Source organism: Agelaius phoeniceus, chromosome 1 (genome assembly GCF_051311805.1).
Source record: "Agelaius phoeniceus isolate bAgePho1 chromosome 1, bAgePho1.hap1, whole genome shotgun sequence".
NCBI classification, from domain to species: Eukaryota; Metazoa; Chordata; class Aves; order Passeriformes; family Icteridae; genus Agelaius; species Agelaius phoeniceus.
The window spans coordinates 119151-135376 of NC_135265.1; the positions used below are offsets into that span (position 1 = coordinate 119151).

At 55.3% G+C, this 16226-nt stretch overlaps 1 protein-coding gene across 1 annotated transcript; it reads left to right on the forward strand.

Moving 5' to 3' along the window:
- Positions 1 to 6754: 6754 nt before the first annotated feature.
- Positions 6755 to 15437, forward strand: ASB10 (ankyrin repeat and SOCS box containing 10). The gene is made up of 5 exons (XM_054645483.2): positions 6755 to 7137; positions 11567 to 11834; positions 12307 to 12811; positions 14528 to 14641; positions 14890 to 15437. The coding sequence occupies exons 1-5, from the start codon at positions 6846 to 6848 to the stop codon at positions 15073 to 15075; spliced, it is 1365 nt and encodes a 454-aa protein (XP_054501458.1). The 5' UTR covers positions 6755 to 6845; the 3' UTR covers positions 15076 to 15437.
- Positions 15438 to 16226: the final 789 nt, after the last annotated feature.

Genomic DNA, 16226 nt, shown 5'->3' on the forward strand with positions numbered 1-16226 from the left:
ACTGACAAGAAAAAAAAACTGTTTTCTTTCTAGACATGTGGCCATCACCTCTACTTGCTTCCAGTGCCTCTAAAGAGAGCTTTATCTTGCAGGGCTCTAAACTGGGCTAGGGCTGGGTGTGCTGTGTTCTGCCTTGGACCATCATGTTAATACCTGGCCCTCACTGCCTTTCCTTGTATCCCCAAGGGCTCCTCACAGGAGGGATCCAGGGCCCTGAAGGGAGCATGGACACCCTTCTTTTGTCTGTCCACGTGGAGCCCACAGGGCTGAGTGCTGTGTCCAGAGCCATACACCTGTGGTGGCTGGCTTGGCTGCTCCATAAGCACAGCAACTTCCTGTGATGTGTGGGGATTCCTGGATTCTTGCACAGAGCTGCTGCCTCAGGGTCTGTGCTGGAGTGAAGAAAACATGTGGTCCATGTTCTGGGTGGAGATCATAGAATAGTTTCAGTTGAAAGGGCCCTTAAAGTCCATCCAGGTCCCCCTCCCTGCCACAGGCAGGGACACCTTCTGCTCCTCCAGGTTGCTCCAAGCCCTGTCCAGCCTGGCTTTGGGTGCTTGGGCATCTGTAACTTCTCTGGACAATCTGCTGCAGTGTCTTTTGTCAGCTTCAGGGTGGAACTGGATGCCTGGTTCTAATGTCTTATCTTCACAGCCACTATCAGGGTAGGAGTACCAGGAGGAACCAGAGCTGTGTTAACCTTCAAGGTGACAGTGAATGGGGCAGTCCTGGATTTCCTCAGCCTGTGAGGTGCTGCTGAGTCTCATGAGCTGTGACAGATGCTGATCTCTGGTGGGGGCCAGCCTAGATGTATGTGGTGCTTCTAGAGAGGGCACAGGAGGCAGCAGCACTGAGCATCTCCCCTTCAGCTCCATCCCTGCTGCTGGGGCTGGCTGGGAGAGAGCCAAGGGCTGTGCTGGGTGCTCTGTTTCTTTTTGGCTGGAGGACAGCATGGAGAGGGATCTGTTTTCCTCCCTCCAGCCCTCGTGGTGGCTGTGCTGTGGGGAGAGGTGCGTGCTGGCACTAGGGGCAGAGAGCTGTGGGGATGCTCAGCTGCGGGCATGGGGTGGAGGCAGGCCTGGGAGAGTCCAGCCCAAGAGTGGGAGGCCTAAGGTGAGGAGAGGCAAGTTTTGCCTTGATCCATAATTGTGGAAAGGAACTAGGTTCTAAACATACCTGCAAGTGAGATTAAAACATAAATGAAGTGACATGTTGGAAAACAAAGCGATAATTTAACTTTTTTTTTTTTCTTCATGAAAGAGAAAAGCAAAGAAAATAGAAAAGAAGGAAAATCCCAAGAATAATTTTGAAAGGCACAGGAAAGGGGTGACCACCACCACGGGTCCAGAGCTGGCCTATAGAGTGCAACGGGGGAGATCTGTGTTGGTGTGATGCGTCTTTCCCTGGCGGGCTCCCTCTGAGAGCTGGCAAGTGAGCCAGAGAGGGAGCAGAGCCACGGCAGCCAGGCCAGCAGAGTGGGGCACGAAAAGCCTCGTACAAGCAGCCGGGACAGCCAAGGACAGCAAAGACTTTGCCGTTTTGTAGACTTTGCAGCTCCTGTGGCAGGTCAGGTACTTGGTTACAGAGGATGTTGAACGTGGCAAGGTCACAGCCACTCCTATCAACAGCAGGCGTGCGGGGATCCTCATCTTCGCTTGCTAAAATATCATTGGCTACTCCTTAGTATCTGGCCGAGTTTGCCTGATGTATCAAAAGTTTATTACTTGCTTGCCTCATGTATCACCTCTTTTAATGACCAGCTTTTAATCACAAGCTCTTTTAATGACCAGTAAAGGGGGTGCCTCATTTTCTAAAATAAACCCGTTTCTGTTCGTTGTTGGAGGCAGATCAAAAGTTTACCTTACAAACCTTTATCTTTGAGGAGGCAATGGAGAAACATTCCTTACTTTTGACTCATTCACTACAGCTTATTTCCCTTCCCAGCAGCTGCTCAGCCGTGCTCTGAGGGATGGGCAGCGCTGGGGAGCCCGGAGCTGCAGTTCTGCTCCTGCCCTGGAGATGGGTCCCTCTGCCTGCCTGAGCTCGGATCCATCCTTGCGGAGTGAGCGGAAGCTCGGATGGGAGCAGCTGCCCGGCTCCCTCTGCCTGAGCCCAGCTCGGAGCACTGCCCGGGGACCGTGCCCCTTCCTCTGCCGGCAGCCCAGCTCGCTCGGCAGGTGCCTGGCTGGCTCTGTGGATAAGGTGCTGGTTTATGAGAAGTCAGAGCTGTCTCCTGCAGATGTCTGATAGAGCATCGAGCACCGGGTGAGCCCCGGAGGAGTGAGGATTTAAAACTGTAGGTACTTGGTTCTCCAGTGCTCCACTTTTGCATCCTGCTTCGTGTCACGTCCTCCTCTTCCCCCCCACCCCCAACAAAGACCTGAAGAATGGAGCTGCGGATTGGGCTCACACTCCTCTTACTGTATCCCTGCATTCCTCGGAGATGTGGCAGGGAGTGCAGATGCACGAGGGGCAGGAGGAGGAGGCGGTTGCTCTTGGAACGAGGGAGTTCTGCGCTGAACCTGCCCACAGTTCTGTTCACGTTTCCCGTGTGAGGGGTTTCTCTCTCGCTGTGCAGGAATCCTGCTCGTTTCCCCACAGCAGAGTCCCCCTGGAGCTGCCCGGGATGCTGCACAGGATGTCATGCAGGCTATCTTTTCCTGAGGGCTCACCCTGTGTTTAGCTGATGAGCTTTGCTGAGAGCCGTGCCGCAGCTCAGCTGCTTTCACACTGGGCTTGTGGCTCCCGTGAGATGTCGGCAAAGTTGCTTTTAGGCTCTGCTGCCCAGTGACAGAGCACTGGTCACTGTGAGAACAACTCAGAAGTACTCAGGTTACACTGTGAGCAAAACTTGGAGCCTGTGCAGGCTCTCTTCCAAAGCGTCCTGGGGCTGCCTTGCTCCAGAGAGTCTGTCTTTGTCCAGGTCTGCCTATGTCCTTGCAGGTCTCACAGCAAGTTTTTAGTGCTGCAACCCTAAATCACTCTCATGTTGCATGTCCCTGGCCCCACTTCTATGTTCTGACTAAGCTATGCATGTCTGTGGGCTAGAAACAATATTTTTCCTTTGTCCCTTTCTTCAACCTCTCAAAAAGAGCACTACAGTGCTGAATGAGGATTCATGAAAATATCCCCAGTGCCTGTGCTCCGTTTTCTGTTCTCTAAGAGAGCAGTGGCTGGAGAGCATGTGCTCTTTCTCTGGCACAGAGGAGGAGCAGCAGGCAGAGATCCCTGAGGTCTGTTAGGAGTGCAGCACGTTTGAGGGGAGGGAGCTTTTTGGGCAGTGGAGGCTGGCAGCAGTGTCCAGACCTTGTGTATTCCCCTTGCCATGTAGTGTCCCTTGGCAGCCGTGCTGCCAGGTGGTGCTCTGGTGTCTCATCAGACACTGCTCCAAACAGCACAGAAGGAAAATGAGCTGGTGATGGATAGCCCTGGTGATGCCAAAGCTGTTAAAATATGAACCTCTGATGTACAGCTGGGGTTGCAGCAATGGACTCTCGCCCTCTCTGTGCTCAGCTGCTCGCGTTGGGGATGGTGCTGCTCTGGGTCACCTCCCTTCTCTTTAGGCTGGGCTTGGCTGCTGTCTCTGAGGGCTGGCAGCTTGTGGTGGCCTTGGAATCCCTGCGTGGAGGAAAGGAGATGGGGCATGCTCAAAGGTCAGGCAGGCACTCCCTCATCACCCATGCACTGTTGCCTGAAGCTCTGTCACTCCTGATGCTGCCAGTGCTGTAATGGCACCGAGCATCCTTGGAGCTGCCTCCACCTGTGTTCTCCCCAGCAAGGATTGCTACAAAGAGTTCGTTTCCTTGGGGTTTTTCTCTCTTTTCATGCTCTGTGTGCTCTGGCTTCCCACAATAATGCTGCTTTCTTCATCTCCCCTGCTCAGGATTGTGCCTGGGGGTGTGGGAGGTACTGAGACCAAGTGAAAAAGTAAATCCTATGTTGTAACCACAACTTCCAGGGCCATATAAAGGGGGTCAGGAGGCATCCTTTTTCTCATCCTTGTCCTCTCCCAGTGTAGCCCTGCATTACCTGATGCCAAACTGGGCAGAGACAGGAAGACCTGCTGTCTGGTGAGGTGACCCTGACCTGGAGCCCTGGGGAGACTCGCAGTGTCCCTGGTGCCTGGAAGCTGCTCTGGGGCTGGAGGTCACTGGGATGGGGGACTCAAGGTGTGCTCTCACATAAGCAATATGGCTGGCCTGGGCTCAGCACAGGTGCCCTGTTTGGCCTCTGAGGAAGAGGATGCTGCCATGTGGCCCCATGGCGGGTGTGGGGCTGGAGGAGAGGATGACATGGGCAGAGTGGCCCCATGAGGAATGGCTGCTGCAGGCCACACGCCGTTTTCCCATTAGTGAGTGTTTAGTTCAGCGTTTTAAATAATTGTGTCCTCGGAATGATATTTAAAATCCATTTGGGAGGCAATGAGGCGGGAAAGTGCCTGTGCCATTGTGATGACGCTGCTCGGGCCGTGCCACACATGCATATTACAAACTCGTTACAGGCTCGTCTCCACGCACGCTGCTCCCTCCCCACACAGCCTCCTTCTGAGGCTCTCAATGCCTCTCCCCCACCATGGCTGCAGTGCTTGGCCTTATGGAGACATTCGTGTGACAAGATAGACGTGGTGTCCTCTGGGGTGAGGGGTAAGGCACAGCCGGGTCATGTCACCTGGGTGCTGTCCATGGGAATGGAGGTGTGTGGGCCATGCCTGGTGATGGAACTCTTGTTCAGGGCTCCTGGCATTTCACCTGTGGTCGCTTTCTGACCAGCCCTTGACTTGTGTCACTGCAGGTTCCTGACCCTGAAGTCCCAGGGCTTTCAGCTGGGTTGCTCAGGGCACTGTTGGAGGAGTTGTGTCAGCTGTCCTGGGCTGGCTCTGAAGCTGAGGACAATCCTGTGCTCCTGAATGTCCATGGCACAGGCACGAGCTGGAGGGACTGGTGTGAGGGAGCTGATGGAGCAGCAGCAGTTCTGTGGGTGCTGGTTAATGCTGGCTGGAAGAGTGGCCTTGCTGCTCTCTGGGCACCCTCTGTGCCCCCTCAAGCCATGCAAGATGGAAATCCTGTGTGGGAGGCCGAGGCAGAATTCAGTCCTTATCCTCTTCCTCCTGACCATGTTCAGACTCTCCTAGCCAGGGTCTCCCACTGTGGTTTTTCTCAGTGCTGCCTTGTGACCAAACATTGGTGGGGTGAGGATGAAAGCCCCAGGTGCACTTACAGACACGTTGTATTCTGACATTTGTCTCTTTCTCAGTGACCCAGCTGGCTGCCATTCTGGCTAGGAAATGGATGGCTCTGACACCCCTTTTCTCTGCCTGCAGCTGAGGACCCTCAGTGTCCCTGTGGACTTTCCTACTTGGCACCTGTGGGTGCAGGGCTTGGAGATGCTGAAGGAGTCTGCTTGTGTTTTGTGGGTTTGGTGGGTTTTTTTGTTGTTTTTCCTTTCTGTGTGGGTTTTTTGTTTGTAGTTTTGGGTTGATTGGTTTGTTTGAAGTGGTTTTAGGGATTTTTTTGTTGTTAGCCATGGGAACAGGAGAAAATGTCCAGGGTAGCTGGTGCAGTCAAGGACGTGCAGACCCAGGTGTGTGAAATGCTGAGTGTGAGCAGGGGCAATGGGTGGGGGACACCTGCAGGCAGGGTGCTCCTCCCAAGGACCTTTCCTGGATGGCCTTGGGTGTGGGAACAGTGCTGAGTGAGAGGGGCTCGTTTGGGATTCTGGTCCCAAGCCCCTAACTGGGTGAAAATGATGGCATTGGTTCCAGGAACAGCACAAGTTGTAAAGACAGGTTGGAGAGGAACTAAGAGTTCTTAGCTTGTCCTCTTCCTCATCTCTTAGGGAATACAGACTTCCTGAACTTAAAGTTCCCCAAGTCAGGGCTGCTGCTCTGACCCCTCACCTGGCTGGAGGAGACTCTGCAGCTAGAGTGCCGGCTCCACAGAGGAGCTGGGGATGCAGCCACTGCATCCTTCAGGAGAACAATGTGCTCCCAGCCCAGCACCAGGGCATGCTGCACTAGCACAGAGAAGCTGTGCTGTGGCAATGGGAATGTTTGGCATGATCCCAGTCCTGGGACTGGTTCATGGACCCTCTTCAGCTTCAAGGTTCTCTTTGCTCTGCTCTGGAAACAGCTGCCAACAGGAACACAAGCAAAGTCTGGCTCCCTGTTTGATCAGCACCTCCAGCCACACCACGAAGAACTTGACTAGAGTTTGGAACCAATGTGAGAGTATTGTACAAGCTGTTTTTCTCAGGGCTCCCCTCTCTGCCCTTCTGTATCCTGCCCAGCCCTGTGGGCAGCCAGCCTTGCTGCCCCAGGAAGGGGCTAATTCCCAGAGCAGCGTGTGGTACTTGTCAGGGTCCTTTGGTCCCTGTGGAGCTGCCTGTGGGGAAGAGCTCTGTCCTTGGGACTTTATCACTTCTGAGCCCGAGTCTGATCCAGGCCTTTCCCAAGTCCCCTCTCCCAGCTGCCTCCCTGCCGTGGTTGCCCCACCTTGCTCTGCCTGTCTCTCTGTGGGAGCACTGTGTGGAGCAGGGGCTCTCTGCAGAGCCAGCAAGCACAAAGAGCATTCCAGGCTGCCTGCCACCCCTCTCATGTGCCTAGTCCGTGCTGGTGATTGCACCCAGCAGCTGAAAATAAGCTCTTGGAAGAAGGGGGGATGGTGATGAGGAGCTGCCAAGCCAGGCTATTTATACTGGGTGATTCAGGCCTCTGCCTGAGTCCAGCCAGATGCAGGGGAGCTGGAACCCAGGAGCAGCCTGTAGAGGACAGACCCTTGACCCAGAGGGTCTTTGCTGTAATAGCTCATTCACTGTGTGGCTCAGCCTCCTCTGGTGAGTTACCTGTGATGGACTGCACCTCTCCTCTCCGCTCTGCCCCTCAGCGAGTGCTGCAGCCAACTCCCTGGAAGGATTCCTGCAGTGTGAGCTCCCAGCACAGCGAGCACAGCCTGAGCCCACGTGGCTGGGGACACCTGCATGGCCGCCTGGAGCCACTGCAGTGCCAGGACCTGCTGGTCCAGAATGCACTCTTCACTGGAGACCTGGACATGGTGCAGAAGTACTTCACCAAGAGCTCGGCCATCAATCTCATCATTGAGACCAGGGGCGATGAGCTGCGCTGGACTAGCAGCAAACGTGGTGGGTATGAGGGACTGGGACATGGCGGGGACAGAAAATGCCCAGGATGGGGTCCAAGGATAGGGCTCAGGCACCTGAGAAAAATATTGAAAGGAATCCCCACTGGTGGAAGGAGGTGAGAAGAACAGCTTTAGTGTGAGGAAGGAAGTCTCTGAGGTTGTACAACAAGTAGTAGTGGGCTTGTTGAAGGTGGTATGAGGCAGATCCATTGGGAAATAATGAGAACAGGGCCCCTGGAAGAGTTGCTAGAGAAGCACATCCTCAGGACTGTCCTGTTAGAGATTGCTGGGATGGATGTGAAATACATGTGAGGTGGGGAGTGTGCCTGGGTGGAGAGGCACCAGAGAGAACAGAGCAGAATGCTGCTCTGTTCCGTGACATAGATTTGACCAGGGGAGCAGAAATCCAGTCTATGAGAAAGACGGTGGAAACAAACTTTCCTCAGTGACAGGAGGCAGGAGCTGATCATTCTTGGTCTTTCTTTCTGTCTGTACATCTCACTTGTCCATCTCTACTTTGTGCAGGCACATCTTGGGGCTACCACACATGCTTCCACACTCTCTGGTCCCTTTTACTTGCCTTCTCATCAGCATGCTCCATAAGTTCCTCAGTAAGCAGTACAGCTGGTGTGTGTGTCCGAGGCAGAGGTGTGCTGGGCAGCCTGGGTGTGCCCTTGCTCTTGCTGCTGTCACCTGGTGACCTGGTGCAGGCAGACTCCCAGAATTTAAGAGCATCAAGTGGGGAAGGCCTTTAACTGTATTTGTCCTAGCTGGTGGCAAAAGCCACCCATAGGAGAATGGAAGAGCTGTTGACAAAGCTGAAATGAAAGCTCTGCTTTCCCAAGGGAGCAGGCCAAATGTCCTGGTGCTGAGACAGACAACAGCATTCTGTGGGGATCCACTGCAGCAAGAGACAAACAGGGTGCATGGGCTTGCCAAGGCACATGCTCCTACTTGAGAGTGATGAAGATTATTTACTGAGCTGCAAGATTTGTAAGACCCAGGTTTTGAATTGTTACAGTCTACTTAGGAATGGAATCACTGAAGGTGTTACCTTTTGTGTAAGTGAAGGTGTTACCTTTCGTGTAAGTGAGATCACTTGTCAGTAAAATACAGACTGAGTGTGGTAACTCCTGTCTTGTGCCAGGCTGGCAGGCACTGGAGCAGCCAGTCTCTCTCTGCTGGTAAAGGTTTGTGCCCAGAGAAAATGGAACAACGTGAAACAACCTCATGCAGAAATTTCTCTAACCAACAAAGTTTCAAGACATAAAAAACCCAATCAAACAAGATTATTCCTCAAGCACAGAGCAAAAATGTGCTGCCAAATTTGTCAGATCAGAATGCAGAAAACCAAAACAAACCTTCGTGCTACTGAGGCTTGTCTCTGTATCTCACTGACCGTGCAGGGACAGGTTCCCAGAACTCAGTGACCTTAACAGGAGGTTCTAGTGACCTTGTCCTTCCCAGATCACCTCTCTGGCATTTTAAGGTGCCCAGAGGAAGTGTAAACCGTCTGGTCCGACTGATACTTACACCACTTGCTGCCTCCCTGGTGCATGACTGGGAACCTCAAGCTTCCATGGGATACCTGCTTACATCCTTGGGTAAATAGAGGGTCCCATCAGGTGAGAACATCTGCCAGGGGCTTCCCTTTCTTTACCTTTTTGTAGGTACATTTCAGTTAGACAAGGTGAAGTTTGCACACACAGAGCAAACTGGATACTGTCAGCATAGGACTTGCTCATTTATTTTCATTACTGAGAAGAGTAAAGTTCCCTGTCTTACACTCGGCTCTAGTCCTCTGGTAATTGTTGCTTGGTGATCTCTTGGGGTCACTTAACTGGTGTTTAGCTGCATGATCTGAGTAGTTCCATGACACAAAATTAGACTGAACTCCACTAGCCTTCCATGCAGTTTGACATGTTCTCTAGATCACATGGTGTGGCCAATATGTGCACGGTGCTAATGCCAGTGAGCAGGGCATGCTCTGCTGTGACCCAGGTGGGCAGGCTGGTTGTGTGAGCCAGGTGGGCTCAGAGGAAAGCACCAGCTCAGGTGACAGCACTGCAGTGAGCACCCAAGCCAGGGGAGTGTCTGAGGGCTGAAAGGGAGCACTAAAGTTACGCAGGGGCTCTGTGCAAGGCTGGATATCAAAAAAGAGGAGGAAGTGGAAAGGATCTAAAGGATAATTACCTCCAATTTTTCCCATCCTTGTACCTATTTCTACCATTTCTTTGGCTTTGATTAAAACTAGCTGCCCTGTAGCTTGTTAAAAATCTTCCTAGTGCTTCCAATGGCTCAGGTGCAACTGGTAGATGGGTGTGCAGTGCTGGAGACGTGTGGAGCCAAGAGGTGAACTAAGGCATGGAGATATGTGTGGAGCTGCTGGGGTCATGCTGTTGTGGTCTGGGCAGCACTGGGCAACACGCTGAGTAGGCATGACACCATTTCCCTCTCTGTTGTCTTAGTGATGCCTTGTCCCCTTTTCTACCCTTCAAGCTCCCCTGCCCTTCCTGAAGGTTTCCCCTTCACAGCAGGGCACTGCTGAGGTACTGCTGCCTGAGTGGAGAGCCTTTATCAGCCTCTTGGCCCCAGTGTTTGGTCACAAGGTTTCCCAGAATAGAACAGCTGAGACTTCAGCTGTGCCCAGCCTGAGCCAAAGAGAGGGGTGTGATGTGTTCCCCCTCCCTGGGAACGCCCTGGGCTGCCTGGCAGGCAGGCAGACTCTCGGCCCAAACAAGGCTGCTGGTGGGGCTGTGCCTCAGAGCCTGGCTGGTGCACCAGCAGGTCCTGTCCTGCTCTCTGAGGAGAGCCTGCTTGGGTGCTATGGGCAGCACCACAGGCAGAAGAGACGAGAGCCGGGAGCCCATCCGCACACGGCAGGCACACGGCCCTGCCCAGGTGTTCTGGCAGGCCCTGCTGGCTGGGGATCAGGGCACCATAGCCAAGATCCTCCAAGATCCTCAGAACAACCTGAGCCCCTGCACTGTGTTTGACACCAGTGACCTGGAAGAGTGGAAGAATTACCGCTTCAACCCCCGCGGGCTGAGTACGGGGAGCAGCGGCGCTCAGCCTGGGCTGTGGGCTGTGGGGCACGGCTGCTGTGGCGCTCAGCCTGGGCTGTGGGCTGTGGGGCACGGCTGCTGTGGCGCTCAGCCTGGGCTGTGGGCTGTGGGGCACGGCTGCTGTGGCGCTCAGCCTGGGCTGTGGGCTGTGGGGCACGGCTGCTGTGGCGCTCAGCCTGGGCTGTGGGCTGTGGGGCACGGCTGCTGTGGCGCTCAGCCTGGGCTGTGGGGCACGGCTGCTGTGGCGCTCAGCCTGGGCTGTGGGGCACTGCTGCTGGGGTTCTGGGTTATGGGTGCTCCTTGTCTTGCAGAGCAGTGGGAACGGGAACAAGAGCGTGGGGATGTGGTCAGGTTCTCCTGTGTTCCTTGTGGAAAGGGGTTCCTGTTTCTGAGAGCACAGGCTGCTTCCAGGAAACCCGGTCCTTCCCACAGGGATTGCCTCAAGTGCTTGGGAGCTGCTCTGTGTGCAGCCTGCTGTGTGCTGTGTGCTCCCACTGTGGGTTGTGCCAGACTGACACAACATGGGTTAGACCTTTGAGATGGGCCTGTCACAACAGGACAGCCTGTGATGGCTGTCATAACAGGAGTTAGACCTTTGAGATGGTGCAGTCTGAACCTGGCCCTGGAAAACACAGACGTTCCACTTCTGCAAGAAGGAGCTGAGAGGATGCAGTGTGGAACACACCATGCAGTCTGGGATGTCTCCAGCTCAGTCTGAGTAGGCAGTAAGAAGCACAGTTTAAGGAGATTTTTTCTTGTAGAATCTGCAGGCAGTTAGCCAGCAGAAAGCACCACCTCAGCGGTGGGTTGTGCTGGGTCAGCATCTTTGAGAGCTGGCACATTTCAGCCCCTTGCTCTCTCCTAGGCTCTAGATGTCCAGCTCTGCTGTAGCTTGTTGTCTGCAGCCCGCTCAGGGCTTGTTTGAGTCCCTGTGTGTGTGGTAGTTGGCTGTGACACCTCTCTACGGCCTGGTTCCTTGTGTTTGTGGCGCTTCACACACGGTGTTTGGCCCAGCCACCTCACTGCCATCAGCCCTGCTCGTGCCCCAGACCCTTCATCTGCTGCACCCCAGAGAGCAACAGCCCCGTGTCCCCCCTGAGGCACAGGTGAAGGGCACAGTGCCCAGAGCAGCCTCTGCGACGGGCTGCTGCTCCCTGGAGCTCCCTGTCTGCACGGCTGTGTGGCCTGAGAGCTTTCCAGGGATCTCTGCCTTGGGGCCAGGCCCAGTGCAGCATCTTGCAGGGAAGGGACTTGATGTCCCTTGAGGGGGAACACTCGTCTCTCAGGGGGATGTACCTCAAGGAAAAGGGCAGGTGTTTGTGCGCCGCGGCTGGATGTGGCTCGCTGAGCTCTGTTCCCCCGCAGGACTGTGGTCGCTGAGCTACGAGCAGGAGCTGACCACGCCGCTGCACATCACGGCGGGCCGGGGCTACACGGAGTGCCTGCGGCTGCTGCTGCTGCGCGGCGCCGCCGTGGACCTGGCCCCGGGGGGCAGGACGGCCCTGCATGAGGCCTGCGCGGCCGCCAGCCCCGCCTGCGTGCGGCTGCTGCTCCGCGCCGGGGCCGACCCCGAGGCCGTCTCCGAGCAGGGCTACCGGCCCCTGCACCTCTGCAAGAGCTCCGACTCCATCGGGTGAGTCCTGCCGGGAGGAGCAGCCAGCCTCCCGCCCCTCAAGGCTAATCCCGTGTGGGAGGGGTCCCTCGTCAGCCCTGAGGATGGGCTGGTGGGTGCGAACGGGGCTGGCCCTGGTACCTGGTCCTGGACCGGGATCACCCCTGAGGTCCAGCAGGTGACTTCAAGCTCGTGTCCTTAGCAGGTGCAGCTGAGGAGCCGGTGGTCACACTGTAATGTTCAGGGTGCTCCTGTGCAGATCCACTGCGCGTGTGAGCAGGCACCAGGTGTGACAACACTTAGGAGGTCTGTGCAGAGTTAGCTGCACAGGGTGGCAGCATCTCTGCTCACCAGTCATCCCGGCTTAAAAACGCTGCTCCAGGGCACGAGGAGCAGGGATTTTCGGACTCTGGAGAAAAGCTGGGATGGTACAGATGTGGGAGCTGGGAGGTGGAGATGAGGAATGGTCAGCAAGTCGCCTTGGCCCGCACAGGTGTGTCCAGCAGCTGCTGCAGCACGGTGCCAGTGTGAACAGTCAGACGGAGGAGGAGCAGGACACAGCGCTGCATGTGGCATCGCGGCACGGCCTGGCAGAGCACGTCCAGCTGCTTCTGCAGCACGGGGCTCAGCTGGACGTGAGGAACAAGGAGGGGCAAACACCGCTGAATGCTGCCTGTGCCCAGCAGCACCAGCCCCAGGACATGGACCGCTACTACCGGGTGTGCCAGCTGCTGGTGGAGAGCGGTGCCAGCGTCAACGCCGAGGACCGGGACCGGCAGCACCCGCTGCACCTGGCCTGCAAGAATGCCAACGCTCAAATCGCGGAGTTACTGCTGGCCCGGGGTGCCAATGTCAATGTCATGAACTACGGCGGCAACACGGCCCTGCACAACATCCTGCAGGTGGCTGCCTACAAGCGGGAGCACCGCCCGGAGCTCGTGGTGCGAGCGCTGCTCAACCACGGCGCCGTGCGCGTCTGGCCGGGCTCCCTCCTCAAGGTGCGGGGACTGGGTGGGAGGGGAAGGCTGTGAGCGGCACCAGGGCCCCCGTGGGCCCTCCTGTCACAGCCGGGCTTGTTCCGAGGCAGCCTGTTCGCTGTCCTGCCCTGCCTAGGGTCTGGGAAGGGAGAACTGGCGTTATTGGCATGGGAATCCCTGATGCTTTCTCCTGGGGTGTGTTTTGCGGTATTACTCTCCTGCTTGTCTGCTAAGCTGTGTGGACAGAACTCACCCAGTTTCCATAATTACTTGCTCTAGAAATTGTTGGTCCTTTTCCTCTGGAGGTGTTTCTTCTCAGGGGCACACCCTCCAGCTCCTGCTGTCTCTGCAAAACACCCGCAGACAAAGGGTTAATTTCCTGTCTTAATTCCTGAGCACTGCAATAATTACCCAGCCCGGAGATCAGCAGATTGCTCTCCCCTTTGGGAAAATACAGGAAAATCAACAATTAACACTAATTAATCTCCTATTAACGCCAGATAATGAGGATCACTGGTACAGCCAGAATAGACTCTGACAGCTACTGCTGGCCTGGGCCATGGGGAGTGGCAGCCCGGAGCCAGGGAAATCTGCCTCGGTGCGGCTTTGCCTGGGTGGGGTGCTCTCCAAAGGCTGCGCTGTTGCTGGGTACATGGCACTGGTGTGTCACCTGCACCTACACCAGCGTGGGACACACCAGAGATGTTGTACAAATACCTGTGAAGTCCTCTGCGGCTCTGTGCCACCCTTGACATGGGCACAGCGCTGCTCTAGACACAGGTACAGATGTCTCTGCAGCCAAAGAGGCACAATCCTGCATCCCTGAGCCCCTGGTGTGGCCCTCAAAAGAGGCATGGTGTGCTGTGCTCTGTCTGATCACAAAATGAATGCCAGTCCCTGCCCTGGAATGGCTTATGCTCTAACTACTGCAATGTGAGGTAAGGTGTCTGGTGTAAAGCAAAGGGTTGGTGTTTATGAGCTCCTTGCAGCAGTGAAGCTGTGGAGATCATCACCCCAGCCATGCACGATGGTCCCTGTGTCTGAGGAGGAGCTGTGGGTTGTGCTGAAGGCAGCCATGCTGTGCAGGTTGAGTGATGGCTCAGCCCTCCTCTTTGCAAGGGGGGATGTTCTGGTGCTCCATAGCTGCAGTGGTTTTTCTCTCCTGGGTCAGAATGAGGGAAGGACAGGAGTTCACCAGGTTTACTACATCTGGTTGAGCAGTACTTTAGGAGGTGAGTGGGGCTTGCAGGATCTTGCCAAATGATGATGATCACCTGCTCTTGATGCCTTTTTAGCTTTCATATTTTCCAGATTCTGTACTGCATTAGTGCATAATTCTGAACTTTGCATAAAGTGTTAGCAAGCTCTCTTCACAGCTTAGTCAGACAAAACAATACCTTTCCAGCCCCAGAACCAAGGATACCATTCCAGCTTCAGGCCCAAAACCTGTAAACAACAGTGAATTGAGGAGAGCAAACTGGGAGGATGGGGCTGCATAACCTGGAGCTGTAATTGGACAATTAACCCCAATATGTAAATGGACCAAAACTTATAAAAATATGACAACTCGTGACTAGGAGTCCATCTTGGGTGTAGCCTCAGCCAGGCTCTTGTGCTGCCCAAGGTGCATCCTTTGAAGGCCTTTTAATCAATCCCTCCTTTATCCCTTTAACGCTGTTCAGCCCCTGTTCCAGGTGTTCCAGGTGGCCTCTCAAGGCATCTGTCTGTCCGTGCCAGGTGCTGCGGTGCTGCCACAGCTGCCCGCGCGTCATCGAGGCCCTGGTAAACAGCTACAGCCACGTGCGCGTCTCCGAGGACTGGCTGGCAGCAGTTCCAGCAGAGGTGGTGCAGGTAAGGGAACCAGTGCTGGCTGCTGCTGAGGAACACGTGTCCAGGCTCTGGTGGGTTCTGCCAGGGCCATCTCGGCCTGGAGGGTTGGGTGGAGCTGGGGCTGCCAGGGGGGCTGCAGGCACAGGGATGGGGCTGTTGGGGATGGGGAGGATGCTCCATAGTGAGGCAAGTGGATATCTGGTTCTACCTCTGGTCCCAGGGTGATATCTTCAGCTGTGCATGCCTCTGGTCCTTTTTTCTCTCTATAGAAATACCCATGTTTCTACCAGTCCCTTTTCTCCCTGGGGCACAGACCTCGCTCCCTGCAGCACCTGGCTCGCTGCACGCTCAGGAGCCTCCTGGAGGGCCGGCTGCTGCTGGTCCTGTCCCAGCTGCATCTGCCCAGTGCCCTGCACCAGTTCCTGCTGCTCGGCTTCGAGGACATTCTCTACTAGGGGTGACCCCATCCTGCCTGGCCACATCAGCCCCCTGTGCCAAGCCTGCTGCTGTGTCCCAGTCCCAGCCAGCCTTGTGCTCTGTATCATGCACCTGTTTTGGAGTGTTCTGTTTGTCCATACTAATCCGGCCAGACTCCAGACTAACAAAAGGAGGTATGGGAATTAGGGGATTTTGTGGTACAAGAAGCAAAGACACTGCATGGATCACAGGCTTAGTAGTAGGATATCAGATTCCCTATCCCAAATCCAAATACCCTAGCCTGTACTAGGCAACTCTGGTGCCCTGGATGATTGCTGTGGTCCTGTCTTTAGTCAAGTTGCTTGGTCTGTACCCAAAGATGTTTGGAATAAATCCTGTTCTTTATACCAACCTGAGAATGACTTCTTCATTTCTTTGAAGACTGTTCTGACAGAGCTCACCTGACATGCCAAGCGATGATGGCATGTGCACTCAGAGCTGTGCACCCACCTGCTTCTCAGAGGGACATGTGTGATGGGTGTTCAGTCAAGCCCCTTTCATGAAGGTGCCATGTCTGGGTTACGTGGCTCAGGAGCTTGGGGCAGGGTGGCCGTGCTTGTGCAGCACTGAGGACCTTGCTGCTGGTGGGAAGGAATGTGTCCTGGGACTGCTGCCCCTGGGCAGAGAGCAGCCAGGGCACAGTGAGCAGGGTCACAGTGAGCAGGGTCACACTGCCTGGGCTGCACCACTCCCTCGACAAGGTGAAGGGAAATGTTTTATCCTGTGACACAAGACACGGTTATGAAGAAAAGGAAGCACTACCCATCCTTTAAGATCTGCTGTAAGCAAGCTCCATTACTGCCTCTGGCTCAAGGAATGCCTGAGCACCACAGCTGTAGCTGCACAGGTGTGCAGGGCAGTGGGTCCCTCTTCTGCTGCACTCGCTCTGCCTGGCCTCTCACCACGGCCACAGCCACAGCAGGACTCTGCAACGTTCTGCTCTGAGGGGAAAGCTGTGTGACAGACCCTGAGGTGCCCTCTGCTCCTGCCTCTCTGGGCACAGGGGCTGCAGCTCTGTGCCCTCAGCCCTGCTGCTCTGGGGACGTGAGCCCAAAACCACACTGAGAGGTTGATCCTGCTGCTCCTAATGTGCCTGCACTGCTGATGTGCCACAGCAGGAATGCTAACA